The sequence below is a fragment of the Corythoichthys intestinalis genome, chromosome 18, assembly GCF_030265065.1.
Source record: "Corythoichthys intestinalis isolate RoL2023-P3 chromosome 18, ASM3026506v1, whole genome shotgun sequence".
Lineage (NCBI taxonomy): Eukaryota > Metazoa > Chordata > Actinopteri > Syngnathiformes > Syngnathidae > Corythoichthys > Corythoichthys intestinalis.
In genome coordinates, this window is record NC_080412.1 from 13443727 (window position 1) to 13466745 (window position 23019).

General features: G+C 40.1%; 1 protein-coding gene across 7 annotated transcripts in view; it reads right to left on the bottom strand.

The window, feature by feature from the left end:
• LOC130906302 (unconventional myosin-VIIa-like) overlaps nucleotides 1–22726 on the bottom strand; it is a 51237-nt gene extending 28511 nt beyond the window's left edge. For 4 of the 7 annotated variants that reach the window (XM_057820472.1, XM_057820471.1, XM_057820474.1 and 1 more), the window contains exons 1-11: nucleotides 22642–22726; nucleotides 20513–20585; nucleotides 16541–16608; nucleotides 16071–16184; nucleotides 15837–15989; nucleotides 9953–9970; nucleotides 9431–9615; nucleotides 9193–9314; nucleotides 8976–9118; nucleotides 4417–4530; nucleotides 4193–4346 (exon numbers count right to left, since the gene is read on the bottom strand). In XM_057820472.1, coding sequence (XP_057676455.1) covers nucleotides 4193–4346; nucleotides 4417–4530; nucleotides 8976–9118; nucleotides 9193–9314; nucleotides 9431–9615; nucleotides 9953–9970; nucleotides 15837–15989; nucleotides 16071–16184; nucleotides 16541–16558 — 1021 coding nt within the window. In that variant the 5' untranslated portion in view covers nucleotides 16559–16608; nucleotides 20513–20585; nucleotides 22642–22726. The remainder of the gene's footprint in view (nucleotides 1–4192; nucleotides 4347–4416; nucleotides 4531–8975; nucleotides 9119–9192; nucleotides 9315–9430; nucleotides 9616–9952; nucleotides 9971–15836; nucleotides 15990–16070; nucleotides 16185–16540; nucleotides 16609–20512; nucleotides 20586–22641) is intronic. The other 3 variants (XM_057820475.1, XM_057820476.1, XM_057820473.1) reach the window with 1 other exon arrangement.
• Between the last annotated feature and the right edge of the window lie 293 nt (nucleotides 22727–23019).

The following is a 23019-nucleotide window of genomic DNA, read 5'->3' on the forward strand; positions in this document are numbered from 1 at the left end:
ACTGCCCCGAGTTAGCTTGGATAGGCTCCAGCACCTCCGCGACCCTCGTGAGGAAAAGCAGCATGGAAAATGAATGAATGAATGAATGAAAATTTGTCATTTGTCACTCATTGCCTCATTGACATCAGTGATGGACGTCCATTTCATTTAAACTGGGAGGACTAGCGCCGAATGCTCAAGTTTCAGTGCCATTGAAAGTTTCAGATGTGTTTCCTCCCTGCTCCGCTTGTTTGGCGTGACGGTTGTGGGGTTCATTCTGCTTGGCTTAGGAGGCTCTCTGCTCTACCGGAAAGTTTCCAAGACGGAAGCTTTCAAGGAAATCAACAAATTGACCACGGATCAAACGGTGCAATTCAAGGCATTGGAAGACCGCGTCGAGGCTCGGATCGAGAACTGGCTCCATAGACTCACTTCTCAGAGGAAGGATGGAGAAAAGGATGCTACCCTGCGATGGCTGACGGAACGATCGGGGCAGGTGATTGAACTGTTGAGGCAGACCGCGACTATTGGCAATGACTTAAGGGACCCGAGGTCTTGCCTACGCCATGAGGAGCGCGAATTTGACTGAAGGCCAACCGTATTTGGACATATTAAATTCTTATTTGGCTTATTCGATTATAATTTTCCTTTACCTTTCCCGAACACCCTTACCCCACCACTCCCTTCTCCTGGAGACAGCCGCGCAGATGGCCCTATCTCTTGCCCTTGATCTCTTCCCAAGGCCGGTCGCAGGGCCCTGCGACTCTTATTTTGTCTACAGACACATACAAACACTGATACACTTGTGCATGCACACACTCACATACAACCCCCCCACCCTCCAGTCCGCCACCGTCATTTTCTTACTATCATTGATCCCCCCCTTTCCTCTAGCCATGACTGGTGGTTCTCCTTTTTTTCGTACAAAAAATCTCTGCACATGTAACCAGTTTGAAAGACCAGGCTGGGACGTGAACCCGCCCCGCGGTGCACGACGCGCTTTACATCAACAGTGCAGGGATGCTAACCACTGCGCCAATAAAGCTCAAGCCAACAGCGCAGCCGTTAGCGTCCCTAATTGAAGGCATCGGAGGGAAGGTTTTCCACGCACCGCCTCACACACGCGGACCTGCGTGTACCCGTCACACACGTGACCTGCGCATCGTGTCATACCTAGGGATGGGAATTGATAGGATTTTCACGATTCCGATTCCATTATCGATATTGCTTAACGATTCGATTCTTTATCGATTCTCTTATCGATTCTAATTTGGGGAAAAAGAAGAACAAACGTTTTGATTGGCATCGAGTTTAATCAGAAGTCACAACCTTACAAACTCACAACGAGGTCAAAAGAGGCCCAAAGCCTCAATATTAACTGTGGCAATAAGTGGCAAATGCACAAGAATGTGTAACATTTTACTGAAACATTTTTCTAATAGAAATAAAAAATATGAAAATGAATGAATGAATGAATATTGGCATATAGGTCGTTGTTCTGCCGTTGGCAATATGTGTTAAAGCAGGGGTCCCCAAACTTTTTCCTGTGAGGGCCACATAACTTTTAACTGATGAGGGGCCGGGGTCAGTTTGAACAGAACACAGAAAAAGTGTGACGATTGCAGGAGTGCCGAAATGTAAAAAATTATTGCTTTTCAGAAAGCCGCAATCAAATAACCCTTTCTGGATTCTTTACAAAACAAAAGTAACTAAAATAATAATAATATGATATAATAATAATAATAAATAATAATAACACTATTAATCAGGGAGGGTTATTTAGTTATTATCTATTTGAGTTCTTCACAGAAAAAGGCCAGAAAATAAAGAACACGATTAAGAAAAAAAAAATTTCCAAATGCTCTCTGGTATTGTTCAGGGGCCGGACCAAATGTGGGGGCGGGCCGTAGTTTGGGGACCCCTGTTAAAGTGTATTATTTACCAGTATATTGAAATGCATTAGTTTTTATGGCGTTTTCACGCTCAAGTGGGGGCGCCCTTGCGCTTCCTCACGTGAAGAAGAGCGCACTTACACGCGAAGAAGAAATGCCGCATCCAAGCGAGTGAGCCAGTTAGTGAGAGAGGGGAAACACTGCTACGAGCCTATGTTCTTTTTTAATGTTCGTAAAATATCTACAGAGGCAACGCCTGTATGTATTGTCTTTTGTGTTGTTGTTGTGTGCTTCCACTCGCGATCGGACACTTAAATCCAGTTGTGTAGTAGATTGAACGATGTGCTAATGCTAGCGAACGCATGCTAACTGTTTAGCTGTATTAGCAGCTAATCATCGCTGATTTACGTTGATGCAAACCTGTTTGTTATTGGGGACGAAATTGATTTGTTTCATTTCTATTTTTAGTTTCACTATTCAAGTGGTGGTTGAATAAAGTCAGCAAATTATACCAACGTCTTCTGTATCCTCATTTGGGAGTTTAGCTACCTATATAGCCAGGACTAAGCCTTAGCGTCTCTGTGAGGACAGTGCAGTCTTATTCCCTCCCGATGCAGTTATCTCCACCTTCCCTCCCGATGCAGTTATCTCCACCTTGCAAGACTGCAAGTCGTTTTGTTGTAATTTTTCCTCGTGAAGTAAAGACACACTTTCGAGCGTTTGAACCTACGTGCTGTCATTGTTATGTTTACGGCTGCAATGCTCGTGGTAAACCATCGTAACCTTTCATTTTCACCTTCTTTCCTGGTGAAGTGTAGCCAAACTTTGGAGCGGGTGGTTCTTGGAGCCATGCTAGTTTGATGCGTCTGGACAACAAGACACGTCACAACGCAATATGCGTCTTTAGGAATCGTTAAAGGGATCGTTCAGGCTTTTTCATTGTGATGTCAAGGCCTCGAAACACAAGGAACCGGTTCTGAATTGGAATCGGATTTCGATTCCCATCCCTAGTCATACCCATGCTATGTTGTATGATATAGGAGTGTCTACTTGTAAATTGCTCTGTAATTTCTGAAGGAAAGACGTGGCAGCGCAGAAAAAAGTCTGCAGCAGCCTGATGCTCACTCATCAAACGGAATTATGTTGCATCTGTTGTCATCTTTTGATAGCTGGTATCAATGACAAATAAATCTCTCAATCTGAATCAATGAATTCAATGAGTGGCCTATAGACCCTACCCACGTGACGTCACAACTCCGCTCTCCTGAATGGTACCGCCCAATTGTCCGTCAAAACATAGTGTTAACCTGTTACGGCTACGTACATTCCTCCTATTTACGGCGTGTTTTTCTGGTCCTTAACATTAATAATCAATATGGTGAAGGCGTGTGTGGCTGTTGGTTGCACTAACAGAGAAGATGGAAGGAGAGACTTGAAGTTTTACCGTATTCCGAGGGATCCAAAGAGGAGAGCGAAATGGACGGCTGCAATTCGATGTGAAAACTGGGCACCAAAAAATCACCACAGACTATGTAGTAGTCATTTTATATCCGGTAAGATGCATTTAAGATATACTTAGAGGGTTTTGGGCTGACAAATAACCACAATTAAGATCATTGCTAGGCTAATCGCCGACAACATACACGTATGTATGTAGTGAGAGTGCTATCGCTAAACCATATAAACATTAAAAGCCTTAACTCCATTGACAAACGACATGAAATACATTAGACTTGACAGTGGATGTTAGCAATAACAAAAGATTTTGAATTGAAAATTTCATAACTCACCTTTCCAAGCACAAGATAGATTCCTGCCGAATTTTCGTGGACGAGGACCTGTTTCACCCAACCAGCAACGAAGTATTTATAAGCCTCCAAGCTCTTGAAGTTTTTCAAATTTTCGTGAGAATAGGCTGATTTTGTGTGGACAAGATAATTGTAAATATCAGCGTAGCAGATGTCAGGCAGACAGGGCGAAGACAGTGGGTCGAAAAACATCGATTTGGGCATCAAATATGGATCTGGCGACTGTATAGAACGAAGCTTTTCCACATAACGCCTTTTATGCAACACATCCAGTGAGTTTACGGCATCAGAAAGCACCGGGTCTTCCATGAAATGCATTTTAAATTCCTCGATCAATTGAAACCAATGCTAATACAGAGACAAAATGACGGACAAGTGGGCGGAACCATACAGCGAGCACGTGGTTTTGTGACGTCGGTGGGTAGGGTCTATAAAATAAAATAATTGCTATATACAGTATTGTAGATTTACACTGACAACAATAACAGCTTTTTTATGAATTTGGTGACTTGCCTTCAAATCGCAAGTTGCCCATGTGCAAAATGGCAGCAAGTAACTTGGAGATTTCCCATGTCTCCGTCTCAGTGAACATCAACACCTTCATGGCCGCCAATATGCTGGAGTAGTCGGTCAGGTCGTCGCGACCGTCGCACTCGGTGCATTGACCCTACCAGGGTGAATGTTTTTCATAAACATACAGTGCTGTTTATTAGGAAGGGGATGCAGTGAAGACCCACCATGGTAAGGTAGCAGTAGTCTGTTGCCAAACCCAGACCCAGCTTGGACTTCATCTCTGGGAGCATGCCCTTCAACATGCAGTAGAAAATATGGTAGTTCCTCTCATCTGGTGCCTGGAAATGAACAAAAATATACGTATATGTGGTGAGTTTTTCAGTGAATGTTGGAGGATAGCATTGGAAAAATTGTACAAACATGTCAACTCGTTTATGCTTTGTTTATATTGTTATATTTCATAGATGGTCAAAATTGACCGGTTTTGAAGATTGGGTATGCAAAAAATCAATGGTATTATTTACATATCCAAACTTGAAAACAGGTCAGTCTTGACCCGAAAACAGTATACAGCAAAGGTTTAGTATTTTCTGGCTGAGTTAAATCACAGATCAAATTTAATTCACCAGTAAAAATATCTTCTTTCTTTCTTTATTTCCTTTTCAGGCGTGACAGATCCAAACATAGAGCATTCATTTGTGTTTACATTCAATCCAACCCGAAAAGAAAAGGGCTGACGGAAGAAGCCGAAGCTTATTGAACCCTGCCCCCAGTATACTACAGGATGCAGAGTTATCGAATAACAATTTTGACATTTCAGATTGTGTGATTACAAGGTGGCTCAGTGGTTAGCACGTCTGCCTCACAGTTCTAAGATCAAGGGTTCAATTCCGGGCTTCGGCCTTCCTGTGTGGAGTTTGCATGTTCTCCCCGTGCCTGTGTGGGTTTTCTCCGGGAACTCCGGTTTCCTCCCACATCCCAAAAACATGCATGGTAGGCTGATTGAACACTCTAAATTGACCGTAGGTATGAGTGTGTGCGTGAATGGTTGTATGTCTCCTTGTGCCCTGCGATTGGCTGGCAACCAGTTCAGGGTGTACCCTGCCTACTGCCCGTAGTTAGCTGGGATAGGCTCCAGCACCCCGTGACCCTCGTGAGGAAGAAGCGGCATGGAAAATGAATGAATGAATGATTACAAGGTTGTTGTTTTTTTTCTTTTTTCCCCTTGATTGTTCATCTTCCCAAATAGTCATTGTCGATCGCGGTGATTAGCTCGTTATGTTGATTGGATCCAGTAAATTAGTTCATAATTCAGTGTGAGGTTAGATCATTCTGTTGATTCGATCCAGAAGATAGGGGATAGCTGAGAGCTGATGACAGGCCGTGTCTGCCACCTCCTTTCGTCGAATCAATCCTCGTCGCTGACTTCATTCCTTGCTGCATTCCGACAAACACTCATCTTCAAGTTGCGCAGCTCTGTGGTAATTTCCATTACCATTCTGGTTGTGGCAGTGTTGGATGCAGCTAGGTCGTTCTTCACCTGTGATATATCATCACAGGCCTTGTTGAGGCTGGCGTGCACTCCAGCGATAGCGCTCACGGCCGTAGTGGTCAATTCCACTGATCTCCTTTGGCTTTCCAGCACTTTCATGATTATCCGACGAATCAAGTGGGCTCTGAGCCCTTGCAGAAGAATCACAGGCAGCAGTGTAATGAAAAGGTAAACATCCTCGATGTCCTCAACTTTGAGTGTGGTCAGACACAGCGGCCGCCAATTCTCCAGCTATCCTCCATAAATCAAGACTTAAAAGTGTTGCCCGGACATGGACGTTGTCCAGGTTCTGGTCGCATTGAAGAGAACATCTTGTCCAGGGCACTCAGTGACCAATTTACTAGTTCCATGTCTTTACAGATTTGGCACAATACTTTCTATCAACAGTCAGAGTTTGCTGTCTGTACAATGGCTTACAGAGCCAAATGATTATCTGTCCTTGTGACAAATGTCTAGTTGAGCCTTCTTTGCATTAGCATTGGGTCACTTTTTATTTTTATTTTTTTAAGTTAGATTGATTCAGCAGCATAATTGTTTAATAGAATTTGTTTATACCTCCACTTACAGACAACCAACGACCCTGAGCTGGTCATTCCAGGATCTAAGTTATTCCAAAGTTGAACACCAGTGTAGGAAATCGAAAATGCTTTTAGTGTTGTTCTGGCATAGTTAAGGTTAAATACATTTTCCCCCTCAAATCGTATTTCAATTCCCTGGCCTGGAAAAAGACTTTGCAGGTTATACGGAAGGCTATTGTTAGACGCTTTGTACATCATCTGTCCCATTTTGAAATTTATTAAATCGTAAAGCTTCAATAATTTGGATTTAATAAATAGCCTGTGTGTATGTGCTGTGTATTGAGCCTTATGAATAATCCGTATTGCTTTTTTCTGAGTGTTCCCCCAAATATGGGGCAGAGTTGGAACAGAACACAAGGGTTAAAAGTAGAGTTGTCCTATATTATCGGGGAGCTGACAATATTGGCTGATAAAAGTGTTTTAAAATTATATCGGATAATATAGACATTGGTTTTACATGATCAGTTTAGGCCAATATGCATGTTGCCTTTAAAGTGCTTGTAGAAGCTTTCTGCGTTTGTACCAGGGCTGGTCACAGCTAAGAACAGGGGTCGGGAACCTATGGCTCGCGAGCCAGATCTGGCTTATTTGACGGCTGCATGTGGCTCGCATACAAATCTTAAATTATTAAAAAGTTTCTTTATTATTCAAGGGGCTGCTGTCCCGTTTCAATATGACCGGCATTGCCAATTTAGTGCAGAAGAAGAAGTGCATAAGGGGAGAGAGAGACAGGTGTAGAAAGAGAGTTGCACGGGAGCGCTTTGTTGAGTGGCTGGCTTTCCCCTACTGGTTTTTGTTTGTGTTAATAAAGTCTCCTAAAAAAGCCATCCGACACGTCTATGTGTTTTTATACACTACGCCACCTCCCCAAAGGAAGAACCGGACATAGGAGCGACAACTGCTTTTTTCTCTCGCTTTGGATGAGTCAACAGACGTAAGCAACTTAGTCCAGTTCATCATGATTGCAAGGTTTTGACTGTCAAAGGAACAACAAGAGGGGAGGATTTTTTCAAGTCCTTCACTGAGTTCGCTAAAGAAAACAATCTACCAGCCAAAAAGGTACCCTTAGAAAACAAGTTATGCTTACTGACCTTTAGATGTTTCCAAAATAAAATGCTCGGGATTTGTTATGTGAGCAGACCATTTGCATTCATGGTGCAAAAATTAAACAATAAAAATGTTTGAAAAAATAATGAATTATAAACGCATTACATATAACTAGGGCTGTCAAACGATTAAAATTTTTAATCGAGTTAATTACAGCTTAAAAATTAATTAATCGTAATTAATCGCAATTCAAACCATCTATAAAATATGCCATATTTTTCTGTAAATTATACTGGACTGTCTCAGGAAATTAGAATACACAATATTCTAATTTTTTGAGACAGTCCTGTATACAGGACTGTCTCAGGAAATTAGAATACACAATATTCTAATTTCCTGACTGTCTCAGGAAATTAGAATATTGTGTATTCTAATTTCCTGAGACAGTCCTGTATACACAATATTCTAATTTCCTGACTGTCTCAAAAAATTAGAATATTGTGTATTCTAATTTCCTGAGACAGTCCAGTATATATTCTGTAAAATAAATTGTTGGAATGGAAAGATAAGACACAAGATGAATATATACATTCAACATACGGTACATAAGGACTGTATTTGTTTATTATAAAAATAAATCAACAAGATGGCATTAACATTATTAACATTCTGTTAAAGCGATCCATGGATAGAAAGACTTGTAGTTCTTAAAAGATAAATGTTAGTACAAGTTATAGAAATTTTATATTAAAACCCCTCTTAATGTTTTCGTTTTAATAAAATTTGTAAAATTTTCAAAAAATAAACTAGTAGCCCGCCATTGTTGATGTCAATAATTACTTACACAATGCTCATGGGTGCTGAAGCCTATAAAATCAGTCGCACCCAAGCGCCACCAGAAGGCGGCAAACTCCATAAAACACAATTAACAAGTGGGCATTTCACTCTACTGTCATTTAAATCTGTCTGAGCGGGACGTCAAATATTTTAACATGATTAATTACCGCCCGTTAACGCGATAATTTTGACAGCTCTACATATAACTACTGCGTTACCAGAAAGAAATAGTCAGTAAGAAATGTAATAAAATATAAAATCTGTGCAAAAGCCCAGCAAAATGCATGTTGGGAATAACTCATTGTCCACGACCGCATATATCATTATCAGTTTGATATCAGTATTGGATTTTTAGAGTTGGTCAATATAGGTATATCGGTTAGCAGTTGAAAAGTAATTATCAGACAACTCTAGTTAAAGTCAAGGAAGTCACAACAGTCAAGACTGAGGCTTGGGGCCATGGCAGGTGTTTGTCCTATTCACAGGACTGTCTGTAGGTTTTTAGCAGTATGTGTGAGATTGCCCCATCCACATGTGAAACTGTTGTGTAGCTAGAGTACTCCCAAATTATAAATAAAAGAGGAGAGTAATCCTGCATTACGCTCAGAGTTGGTTGAGCCTTCTTGCATCTACTGTCCATGCAAGAAAAATTACACTCAATTCTTGTGTGTTTCAATACTACTTTGGGTGTTTAGCCCTGGGGTCCTAAAAAAAACAACAAATATAAATTTGCGAAATGGAACTGCAAATGTGCGAGGAATTACCGTACCTGCCGGCACACACGTGATTTCTCCAGCAGGTACTGTTCTATCTTGGCCCCTTCGATGGCACCTCGCTTGTTGAAGTGGATGTCGATGTACTTTCCGAAGCGGCTTGAGTTGTCGTTGCGGATGGTCTTGGCGTTGCCAAAGGCTCAATGCAACAAATGATGGATGACTATATCAAAGTCGTGATCATAGTTTCCTTTCAAAATGAGCCAGGTTTACCTTCAAGAATAGGAGTGGCCTCCAGGACCTGCTGTTCAATCCAGGAATGCTGACCGCTGATGGCCGCCAGGAACTGAAGAATTAGTTTGGTGCTCTCAGTCTTCCCAGCTCCGGACTCACCACTGCCACCGAGAGAAAATATTAGGCCGTAGTCACGCTTTTGCTAACATGGTTTTGATCTGGAAAGTGATTAGATAAAGTCTTTTTATCATACGATCATGTGAATCGAAAAAGACACCTGATGATGCAGCACTGGTCTTTGTTGTTGCGCTGCATGTTGAAGTAGCAGTTGTCGGCGATGGCGAAGATGTGTGGCGGCATCTCGCCGATCTTTTTGTTGGTGTACAGTCGGATCTGGTCGGGCGTGTAGATGGGCAGAAGTTGGTAGGGATTGACAGCTACCAGGATGGAACCGGTGTATGTCTGCCAAGAGGAACCATATAGTCAGAAATTTAATCCTGTTTATTTTGGAGGAAGAATCATCATATGATACGAAATGCCAAAGTACATGAATTAAGAATATAATACGATGAATAGATGTCAAATCCATTTGAACTGGAACCTATGGCAGTAAATGATCAATATCAGTCATGTCTACGACCTAAAATGCTTTGAAGCGGCATTAGCAGGGACAACAAATCATTTGCGAGAAGCCATCAATTCAAGGTGATTGGTCTAAAGGGAAATCTAAACTGTCTTTGCCATCCGCTTGAAATAATCGAGATGTTAGCAGAAGGAGGCGAAGACCGAGTTTACTCACCCTTCCACCGCAATTTGTCTACATGAGGAGAGAACAACAACCAACATTCACGTTACACAAACTATATGCGGTGATGGCACATCTTGAAATAAACGGCTGATTTTGCTGGTGTATCTGATGGTTCAATTATTTTTAGTAACGAGTACACTTAACTGCAGGGCATCGCGGACACACAAGTAAACAGCTTAACCTGAATAAGAGCTTAATAGTCAGGCCATCAGATTGAGTGAATGCATGTAGTTAGGCAGGTTCTAAACACGACCATTTGACATGATATTAAGGGGTCTGTTTTAATTCGTCTGTGGATTTGAATGAGTTTATCTCCAGTCTCTAAATTTAAATGTTTTGGATGTCTATCCTCGTCAACGGCAGCCAATAAGTTGCACCATTAGGAGTTTACCGATTCTGACACCCCGCCGTGCTTTATCAGCTCGAGATAGGTGCCAATATACGGAAATTTGACGTATATCGGATCGGCTTTTTAAATCCGACCTGCCAATATGAAAAAAAAAAAATCCATTTAAAACTGGGTTATTTCGGCTCAAATGCAGCCGCGCCTCTCTCTCCTGCAATAGTATTCACCCCACCCTTTGATTGGTTAAATGGTAATGGTAAATCGAGTTACATTTGTGTATTGCACGTTTGCACCTTTTTAAGGCCCTGAAAGCACTTCACTTTATATCCTCATCTATCTACTGGTGATGCCGCACCAGGAGTAATGTGGGATTTAGTATTTTGCTCAAGGATACTTAGATGAGGTCATCAGGGTGGAGAGTTCAGGGGAAAAATTCAGGGAGTTATTATCTAAGTTTTTATTCAACTTTACAAGAGGTGCTGCTGCTGCTGAGCTTTAGAACTCACAGTGTATTTGATGTATTTTCTGTGGAAAAATTTCAGAGAGCTATTTATTTAACTTTTTATTCAACTTTATAAAAGATGTTTCTGATTATAGGAAATTCGGGCACTGGAGCTATTATTTTCTATGTGTGAGATTCAATCCACATGTTGTAGGCAGTTTAATCAAGTTCAGTGTTTGCACTATTGTTTTTTACGTCAATTTGTACACTTTTACAGCAAATGAATATCGGCTCCAAAAGTCGGTTATCGGGCCCTCTAACTACAAATAATCGATATCTGTCCTGAAAAACCCACGTCGGTCGATCTCTAGTATCGGCTGATGCTGATAATTAGAATTGTCCGATAATTACTTTTTAACCGTAACCGATATCCCGATGTTGTTCAACTCCAAAAATCCAATACCGACATACGTATGCAGTTGTGGACTATGACTATTTGCGTTTCGTTGCCCCAATGGATGCTTTAATAATGACCGATGTAACAACTTCAAGTTTTTCCCAATAAACATTCGTTGCCCCCATGGATGCTTTAATAATGATCGATGTAACAACTTCAAGTGTTTCCCAATAAACATTCTGTGAAAAAAAAAAAAAAAAAAAGTATATAAATAAATTATATATATATGTATTATTACTTTCCTTAGTGACTATTTCTTTCTGGTAAAGCAGTAATTATATGTGTCGAGTTTATAATTCATTATTTTACATGTGTTGAGTTTATAATTCATTATTTTACATTTCTTCATTCATTTTATTTGTCCACCATGAATGCAAATGGTTCACTTTGTTCACTTTGTCATGTTTGTAAAGATCTAGAGCTCATTCTGAGCATAGTTACTGTGCTAAACTGTGACCAGCTCATGTACAAAGGATGCAGGCATACGCTGAGGTTAGGGGTTAGGGTTAGGACCGGGGGGCGCATAACCCCCCTTGGTGGCAGAAATATGTCACTGCATGTAATTTTCCCATACAGTGTATATAAATTTAAAATTAAGACTTTGCCGGATAAAATGTTGTCTATAAAAGTTGTAAAGCCATAAAACAAACAACAAAAATGAATAAAATGAACAAAAAAAATATTTTAATAATAGGTCAAAATTTTTCGAACGGATCGTGTGACTAGCACCATAGAGACGGTCATTTGCTTTACTTAGCCAAAACTACCTGAGGACAGAAGAGGCAAGATGGATAATGAACGTATTTTTTTTCTAATCTAAGCTTTCAAAAGCGACAGCAACTACTGAGTGAGAACCAAGGATTGAAGATGTGGACCATTATACGCCAGAGAGCCCCGCCAAAATGGTGGGTGGAGTTTCAATTTCCCCCGCTAATTGTTGCTAATTGACGCTAATTGTACAGGACAGAACAACCACTGGGCGTACGATATTCAATGGACACCAATCTTAGGCAAAAGCATAGCTGTTAAAAATTCCCCTAAAAATGATGGGAAAAAAACAACAACAAAAAACGTTCATTTTCAACACATTATTATAAATATTCCTGCCAGGAATATTCAGTCAAAAAAGAATGTCGACTCCTGTTTTGCTTGCCGCCATTTTCAAACTGACCACGGAGAGGATTCGTTCCGCAAAGGTGTGAGTAACTGGAAAAAAACAGTAAATTGGGCATCTACACAGAACGCAAAAGTCTGCGTCTACTTCTCACTAGGGTTGGGAATCTCTGGCATGAAGCCGATTCGATATGTATCTAGATACACAGGTTACGATTCGATTAAAAAACGAACCATTTTTAAGGCCGAGCGATTCGATACGATTCGATACAGTTTAAGAACGATACGGTTCGATACAGAGTGAAAACGATACGATAGTAAACATTTGTTGTTTGTGTTCGTACAAAAATATAAAAAAGACCACATTTTTTAATAGCAAAATTAATCAACAAAATTTCATACCAATGTTATGTTTTATTTTTTTATGAGACAAAAATAAGGCTTACTATATGACCGTCATTTTGTTGGATGGGATTGATAATACAATAAAACTCCAGTCACAGACAACAATAAAGTGCAGTAATTCAATGTCTGTATTTCCTGGTGTTTTTAACACAAGAGGTAAGTAATTTAAGTGCAAACTTTCAACGTAAACATCTTACAAACAAAAAATATTAATTATATACAGCAGCTCTTGAAAAAAAAAAAAAAAAAAAAACTGCTAGTGTTATCATAAATAAATAATAAATTATGCCTTACGACTGGCATAATTGGGGGAATAAAAACATGGCATTTTAGACAGACAGGTCAATAATCATTACTTTAACCCAATACACAGCAAAGTCATTCACTTATGCCTGTGCTTCCTCATTTTTTATTGCTCATCACTGTCCATATCTTTTTTGAAGGGCAGATTTTTCTTGAGGAAGATCAACTAATCCACATGTTCATGTATAAGTAGACTGCGTTTCGTAGAAACAATATGCCGTTATGCCATAAGCTCTGTCCCATGCGAACAGATCTGGCTGCCTTCATCACTTCAAAGTCCGACTTTTGTTTTCCTGGGTGTGTTGAAAATCAATCACAGCACGTCGCTGCCATCGGTGATCACATTGTCCATTGTTTTAGCATGTTGCTTCGTTGCCACTACTAGTTTCGTTTTGGGCTGTGAAGAAATTGCTACGGAGCGTGCGTTACAGTGGTTTCGTTAGCTCTCGCGTCGTTATGACACGCCCGTGACGATCGGGTAATGATGGCGACTAGTAGCCGTTCTGCCGAAATGCATGGGAAGTTGAAGCAACCACGACTGTGAGTAGTGCTTGTCCATATTATATCATGCGCGCGGTCTCGATATAAGTGTGCGCTGTGACACAAGTGCGCGTCATTCACTGAAAGACACAAGCACAGCATGTGAAGTAAAAGCTAAATTATCATATTAAACAATGCATTGAACTAGGCATTAGAAGCCGATTCTTGTGCTCGCGATAGCCTAATTCTATTTCTACTATCGGTTCATTGAATATTTAATGGCTAATTACAGTCGAATGGTAAATTTACTATCGATACATCTGTATCTCTCACCTGGAAAACCGGATATCTGGTCGTATCGGTTTATCGTTCTCAAGCTTACGTCTCACCTCGGTAAGACTGAAAACCGTGCGCGCTCACACTCACACGCACCCCCCGCAACCCCCCCAGCCAGCCGATAATATCGGACAACTCTAATAATGTAATGTCAGGACTTCAAAAATATATATGGGGAAAACATTCAGGTGATTTGAAGTTCCGCTCTGAGACCCCCATTTTGGCCAAATTTTAAGACTGTCCTATACGCATGTGTGATACAGTACATCATTGGGAAGCTTAAATCTCAATTTTCTGGGGCAACAAAAATTTTGAACAGGAGAGCATTTAAAAAAAAAAAAAATAAACAGCAAACCCTAATTGGAGGCGAGAGCACGCAAGAGCAGGGTAAAACGGACAAATTAAAAATAGTTCGGAGGCTTAGTGCGCCATTAATCTGCTATGGCAGCATATAGAAATATACTGTATGTACAGATTTATGTCTATAAATACTAAATAACTACATACTCACTTAAATGTAAAGTACAACCCCAAGCAAAAAGTATGGAATCACCAGTCTCGGACGAGCACAAACTCAGATAAAAAGCTTGAAAAATTAATTAATTCAAAGTGCAACTCTTTAGCATTCCGAAACACTAAAAGAAATGAATAAAAAACATTGTGGTGGTCAGTACATGTTAATTTTATACGGCCAGTGCAGGAAAATATATATGGAATCACTCCATTCTGATCATCACCTTGTAAAGAGTCAAGAATCTGCATTGGACAAGGAGTCAAGAGTCAAGAATCTGCATTGGACAAAGTGATGATGCTGGAACTTTTGTTTGGTGCCCTTCCAATGAGATTTACAAAGATGACTGCCTGAAGAAAAAATCAAAATTCACTCAGTCCTTGATGATATGGGGCTGCATGTCAGGCAAAGGCACTGGGGAAAAGGCTCTGGTTAAATCTTCAATAACTGCACAAGTTTACATTGAAATTTTAGACAGCTTTCTTATCCCTTCAATAGAAAACATGTTTGTCATTTTCCAAGATGACAATGCATCATGCCACAGAGCTAAAACTGTTAAAGCATTCATTGGAGAAAGACTCATCCAGTCATAGTCATGGCCTCCAAATAGCCCAGATCTCAACCTTATTGATAACCTGTGGTGGAAATTGAAAAAAATTAAAGTCCACAGCAAGTCTCCGACCTGCAAGGATGATCTGGCAACTGCAATCAAAGAGAGTTCGGCACCAAATTGATGAAGAATACTAATCAAGTCCATGCCTCTGAGACTGCAAGCTGTCATAAAAGCCAGAGGTGGTGCTACTAAATACTAGAGATGTGTTTTGATTGTTATTTATTTGTTTGTTTCTCATGATTCAATATTTTTTTCCTCAGAATGGAGAGATTCCATATATATTTCCCTGCACTTGCTGTATAAAATTACCATTTACTGACCACCACAATGTTTTTTATTCATTTCTTTTAGTGTTTCGGAATGCTAAAGAGTTGCACCTTTGAACTAATTCATTTTTTCAAGCTTTTTATCGGAGTTTGTTCTACATGATAAACTGTCTGAGTGAGTGCTTGTCCGAGACTGGTGATTCCATACTTTTTGCTAGGTGGTGTAATTGCCATCATGGCTTGGTCACACATCAACTCATTTGCTGCCATTGACAGTGCAAGACGTCCAATCCATTTGAAGTAGGAGGGTGGTAGCAACCAAACTTTGGTTGACTACTATGGAGAAAATCATTGAAATTCACAGCATAAGGATGGCGGCCATATTGGGTAGGCCGACCAGTGGTTGGAAACTAGATTTTGAAAAATCCATATTGTACAGCATTGGCACATTATTTCTTAATACTCCCCGATACCGTTGATACCGTTTTAGTGCTGTATCAGTACCGATCAGTAAGATATAATTCAAGCTGACTATGTATGCTTTTCGCTGAAGACTGAACCAATTTCTATGACCAATAATGCAGGGTACGGGTGATTACTGACATAGATGACTCGTTCGTTGTAGCGGATCAGCAGGTTGCGAAGGATGCCCGCTTCATTGAGGTCACCCAATCGGATCATGTCTTCCACCCCCTGGATGGAGGTGGGGTGCATGGGCTTGATGTGGCTGGCGTTCTGAGGGGATATCCAATGTTCCTACAAGGCAGTTTGCACAAAGTTAGAGTGTATTCCAAAAAATTATATTGGAATTGGATTATATTGACAGTGTCAGCTGACCCGGCCCTCATCGTCTAGTACTTGGATCTCGCCCGAGTCGCACAGTTTGACCACCGCCCCCACGGGAACGTCAAACTCTCGACCAGTTTTAAGGTCCAGCCACACATAGTCGCCCTGGAGAGACAAGACGCATAAATGATATTATGATATGATATTATGAAAAACAACTATTGTACATTTGTTCAAAACCAAGGGGTTTTCCCTGTGTTTTATAAGCCTGGTGGGCTGTCATGTTTTCCTTGAAACATGAATAATATAACAATAACAACAAAATTTAATATTTCCAGTTCCAGCTCTTTGACTCAGAGGACTGGCTGCGAATGCTCATGTCCTAGCGCCATTGACGGTCCTAGACGTCTAATCCATTTTGACTGGCGCTTCCCAGTCTAAATGGATAAGTCGTCTACTGCCGTCAATGGTAGCCAATGAGTTAACACGATAGCAATACATTGTTTTCTTTACTGACGTACCTGCTGAAGAATGACCATGGTTCAGCGTCAGCTTGACTCCAGGACATTAGACGTCACATGAGTGGAGCCTGCACAGCGCACATGTATTAATATGGATGACTTTGTACCTGACATTTTAAACATGTACTTTTTGGGGAAATTAAGGGAACACGTGGAGGCAGGGAGTAACAAAAGGGGGTTGTTGGGGGCTGCCACCACAGGATTATTGGATTCCTGGACCTAATCCTACCACTTAAGCAGCAAGCATACTTTACAGTACAGTCATTTGTATGACTGCTCAATTGTGTCCTCTCCCATTCAAGCCATACAGCTCTTGTTTCAGCATCGTTGATGGCAACAGACGTCCAATCCAATAGCGTACCGCGACTAACACGTCACCTTTGCTCATTAATATTTATGACGTTAGCAACTGTTGCTAGGGGGGGTCAAACTCGCGTTTGTCCCTCAAGCTAGATGCATGTAAATAGTGTATGAAGGAGATGTTTACTGAGCTAAACCTACCAATTTTGTCCGCAGATGATGTCCCTGGTGCCAAATTCACTGGTAAAGATGTGAAAGGGCTAGGGCTGTCAAACGATTAAAAATTTTAATCGAGTTAATCACAGCTTAAAAATTAATTAATCCTAATTAATCGCAATTCAAACCATCTCTAAAATATGCCATATTTTTCAGAAAATTATTGTTGGAATGGAATGATAAGACACAAGACGGACATAAACATTCAACATACTGTACGTAAGTACTGCATTTGTTTATTATAACAGTAAATCTACAAGATGGCATAAACATTATTAACATTTATGAGTATTTTGCATAGCTATTTGATTGGGAATGCCAGTTCTCTTTGCAATGAGCCCTTTTCTTTTTGTGAACAGTATTTTTTTGAGGGATAGGAATATTATTTTTGTTGTGCTTTCACTAAACTATACTGCAGCGACTTAACTGTTCGACCCAAAAGCATGATGGGAAGTTGGGCAACCATGACTGTCAGTGGTGGCTGCAAATGGTATACAGTATGATCTGCTTTGTAAATAATTAGGCGTTTGAGAAAAAGATTGTTTCCTGCTCCGCCCAAATGCATGATGGGAAGTTGGGCAACCATGACTCTCAGTGGTGGCTGCAAATGGTATACAGTATGTTCTGCGTTGTGTTCAATTAGGCGTGTTCAGAAAGAGAACGTCTCCTGCTCCGCCCAAATGCATGATGGAAGTTGGGCAACCATGACTGTCAGTAGTGGCTGCAAATGGTATACAATATGTTCTGTGTTGAGTTCAATTAAGCGTGTTAAGAAAAAGATCATCTCTTGCTCTGCCCAAATGCATCATGGGAAGTTGGGCAACCATGACTGTTACTAATGGCAGCCAAAGGTCTCTGCCTTTTCGCTCTCAATGTGCTAACACAGCATCATTGTAAACTGTTTGAGGCAACGCATGAACGGGTCATTCTGTCAATACGCTAACTGCGTCAAAATTTTTAACGTGATTAACTAAAAAAATTAATTACCGCCCGTTAACGCGATAAATTTGACAGCCCTAGGAAGTACATACAGTTTAGTAAAAGAGATGTCTTGAGTGACAAGGGAATGAAAAAGACGGGAAAAAGAGCTGACCTGATCAAGAGGTAGCTTTTTTATTGACACCTTTTTCTTGTGTGCATTTCTTACGCCACTGACAATGACATTCTCCTGTTTCAACAAGCTATTCTATACCACCATATTCCCTGTCTTTCATATATATTATATCCTCTGGTTGTCTTACATCTCTGACCATTCTTGGGGTTAATTTATATTGCTATTTTTGTGTAGCGATCACAAATGCTACTCAGTGACAGCCAACGAACACTTTTTTTTTTCATTAATAACAAATCTTAATTCTATAAATTTATTTACACTTCCCCCTTACTAAAGTTGTTTCTTTACAACAGAAAAGGTAACAACAGTGGCAGTCAGATACCATTATAATTTTTTTCAGGTCATTCGTTGTCAGAGAAAAGCAGCACGGCAAAACGCCACGCTAAAAATATCAAAATGGCTAACTTCTTCGGGGCAGGCTGTGGCAGGCAATGGATCAGCATTGTCATCTGAAGGACAATGGGCCCCTTCAAAATGTTTACTGCATATTAGACTTTTTTTTAAGGTTTTAAGGTATACTTTTAAGGTATATAAGGTTTTAAGGTGTGAAAACGTCATACCGTACCTAAGGTATTAGCTATTTTTTATGTCCCAAAAATACATAGAGAAATCCCTCGCTTGTAGCTACAAGGCTCAAGCCTCTCTCACCGGTTGCTGCTCAGTGTCAGTGAGTCAACTGTGCAACACGATGGCTGGAGGAGGTGAAACTCCTGAACTTTTTCCTGCATCGAACAAAACGAAATCGCTGGTATGGTAATACTTCGGCTACAGAAAAGTCACAGACGGTCACTGCTTAGAGGAGGAGGATCAACCGACATGTAGAACATGTTTGCGGAGGGTGGCTGCCGAGGAGGCAATACCTGAAATATGATTTCGCATTTATACAAAACTAAAGGTTGGTAAACACTGTCATGAACGTTTCCCACCAGCTACGCGAGTTAACTCCAGCGTGTTTAGTGTTTCTAGCGGTGGTAAAACATGTTTTTTCTCTCTGTGGCAATTGTCTGTGTTGATAAAGAGTGTGTGTGTATATGTAAACATGATAGGAATCATGCACACGTCCTTTTTATGGAAAATAATTCAATTATTTTTGTTCTGATGGTAATAATGTTGAGCTGTGGCTGTTGGTTTAGGCTCACCTAAAGGACTGCATTAATTTTAATTTTATGTAACAAGGTGGAAAGTTGGGGTGCCCAATTTTCCCACCGCCTCAAACACATCATGCCTAGTTGACTGCTTCTCCTCCAAGGTGCAACCTAAATTGGCTCATGTTCACTTGTGAATGAACCAGGTTGTTTGCCTTTTGCATTTGAAGACTGGAGACCTGCTGAGAACCAGCTTTTGAGGGGAGCTGGCCTAGTATGAGAGTCGGCCACTGCTGTTTAATCAAGTTCCCTTTTTCACGTTCAATTCACTCAAATCGTTTTTAAAGAATTTAACTTGGCAATTTTTTTTGTTGCCTTTTTGTTGCCTTTTTCTTGATTGGGGGTATTTTCACTTGAGTTTGTTTGCATTTGCTGTGATTTCCCCGGCCCTCAAATATTCACTCAACCATTTTAAGGAATTTTGAATAAAGCATGTTTTATTTTTGATTGTTACATTAAGTTCACTAAAACAAAATAAATTGTTCATTGTTGCCACCACATCTTCTGCTTCCTTAATTTTTGCCAGACCCTTGTTTTTATTGTGACCAAGGGGCTTGCCTTGCCTGACACGGTTACATTTATTTAGAATATTTAGTTTAGTTTTTATTTATCTTAACATTATACAGTACTTATGTTCCAATTTGCTAATATGTTTAGAAAATAAAAATCCTCATCAATTGAAAAAAGCTGTAATTGCAATACCGTGAAACCGTGATATTTTGGCTTAAGGTTATCATACCGTCAGAATATATCAGTACACGCCTACTGCATATGAAGGTAAATGGCATCACCTTGCTGGCGTTAAACTGGTCTTTTGGACGTCAGCACAAGTTGATCAATTGTTCACAATTTTTTCCTCTTTTTTTGGCTTCGGGAAACATATGAAGAAAACATACTTCATATGCTGTAATGTCTAGAGTCGTTTCTACAATTTCCATAACAGCAGTGTTTACTCGGCATGTTCTTTTTTGCCGGCAGAAAACAAGCAGTACTAGCATGGATTGTATGCGAGCGCTCTTCTATTTTAACCCCGTTCCCGTTTACGATGGTAACGTCACGCAGCCTTGCGGTCTAAAAAATGGCATTAATGCGGTACGCTATTATCAATAATCTGGTAGTCACAATTTCTGAAGTGGCTATTCTTATTAACGATAGACAAAGACATGCTAACGAATATGCAAAAGAGACATGACTCACACAACAGGAGGTACGAGCGAGTGCCATAGTCAACCCAACGGGTTTAAGGCCAACCATTGTCGTCCATGTGCACCTGTGCAAAAATAAAATGAAATCAAAGTAAGGAGATGGTTTTTAAAACTTGTTCTGTTCAGCCGCTTAGACACAGAGAATGAGAATCTGAGTGTTGTTATGGTCTGAACAGTTTTGATGTGTCACATGTAAATTTAACATACTCGCATTGTTGTTGTTCATTATGCTTTTTTAGGAGCCATGCGTTTGTTACATCATAGTGAAAAACACATTCTATTTCAAATGTAAAAATAACATCAAAACTGGCCAGCTCTCTTGGAATGTTAACTCATTGGCTGTTATTGACGTCGATAAGCGTCCCAATTCATTCGAACTGGGAGGGCTGCGGCGAATCAACAAATTTCATTCGCTGCCACATCTTTCAGTTTAAATGGATTTGAAGTCTAATAGTGACAAAGTCATTTAAATTCACAGCAGAAGGATGAACGAAAACCACATGTTTGGACATCCATCATAGTCGCTGGCATTGAATGGGTTAATGGCCCAATTTTTGGAGATCCAATTATTATTAATACCTAGAATATAATTATATGTTTGTATAGTAATTGTACTCTATTCCAAAACAAGGATGATCGAATGTTTTACTCAATTCAATGGATTTTGACCATTTATTCATACATCTTCTGAACTGCTTATCCTCACGATGGTTCCTGGGGTGGGGGGGGCTTTAGGGCTGGAGCCTATCCCAGCTAACAACAGGCAGGAGGCAGGGTACACCCTGAACTGGTTGCCAGCCAGTCACAGAGCATGCATTTTGTGTCTGGAAATATAAATAAATAAATAAAATAAATAAAAAGGAATACAAATATTCCTAATGGCTTATTTTTCATCCCATTTTAGCCGGCCCCCACAAAAAGTATTTTGTTATGTAGTTCAGTTTATTTTACTTATTAATTGAATAAACCTAATAAAATCATTTTTTAAAGTAGTATATTACACTATAGTATATGTATATAGTAAAATGTCATTTTTTAAAAATGATAAAATATGAATAAATTTAGCAAAATGATGGCAGAATTAGGCCTGCACAATATAGGCCATCGCAATTGACCTATCGAAGGACGTGCAATTGTTATTTTTTTATTTTTTTTGCTTGATAAAAGCAGCAAGTGTGCAGACATTGCATCCAGGATCCCTTTTATCAGAGCTGGGTACAGTATCCAAAAATTGTACTCAAGAGTCGTGTTACTTCAAAATAATATTACTCAAGTTAAAAAAGTCATCATCCATTATGGTGGTCAAGGATATTCACATAGACACAGCCACCAGGGCACTTTTACTTGCTTTTTAACACACAGCTAAGTAAATAAATAAAAACACCTAAAGCAACACTGTGTAACTTTTGAACCTTTGTAAAAGTTTTAGTCATCAATATGTTTTGCCCCTCCTGCTGCAAGTCAAACTCTGCCTATGTAAAAATACATTAATAAAAACTATTAAATTAATAAAAAAACAATTTTTTAATGGAAATATCCCTACTATAAATAGTTTCATATTTACAAAAAATAGGAGCCAGTGCATAACAGTGATTTGAATTAAAATTGAATTAAAAAAAATAGTCACGAACTGAAAAGAAATACTATAAATCATTCTAATACTATCAAATACTAAAACTACACATACACAAATGTTAATAGTAAGGGGTTCAAATATGCACGCGATCAATCAATTGCGTTCAACTCCGCCCACGTGACAACAGCCGGCCAATCATCAGTCAGCATTTTGCAAGCTGCCGCGTGTGAATGAAGAACACCATGTTTTTTCATTTCAAAACCAGAAAAAAGCCAACTAAGTTATGAATATCAGTTGTTTGGATGCCATTTTTCTTACACTAGCTATGAATGAATAAATACTGTCAAGAATTTTGGATATTAATGAAAAAATATTTCGGAAATTCTAATGGAGGCATCCATGCAATTCCTTTGAACAGCTGACCAATGACCTGAGAGCCAGCATAAGAGGCTTTGGCCTAAAGCCGGCTGGTCCGACGAGAACCGCGAGGCCCGGCGGTAAACAAAAGCATTCGGACCACCACTCCTATCCGACATCAACCTTACCGCTGGATGTGAAGACCACTCGTATCGTCTTTGGTGGTCTTTGGCTCATCCAAAGCAAAGTTCTGGTTGAGAGGACAGTGGATGAAATCTGATGTTTTCTAATTTTCAAGATGTAGTGTTAAATCCTCTTTGGAGAGGCGCGGTGGGTCCGACAGGAGGGTCTTTGAGGGGTTTTCTTGAGCGGGTCAGGGTAGGAGACCTCCAGACTCTTGCTGAGTGTTCTTCATGGCTGCTGATCCTGATTAGGAGGATGGTGGGTGGAGCCTGTGGACAAGGTGTAGGAGTGACTAGATTTAAAGGAGCCCTCAAATGGGAAAAGTAGCTTTATCTAACTTATTGGCTGCTATTGACGGAGCTAGACGTCTAATCCATTTCGAC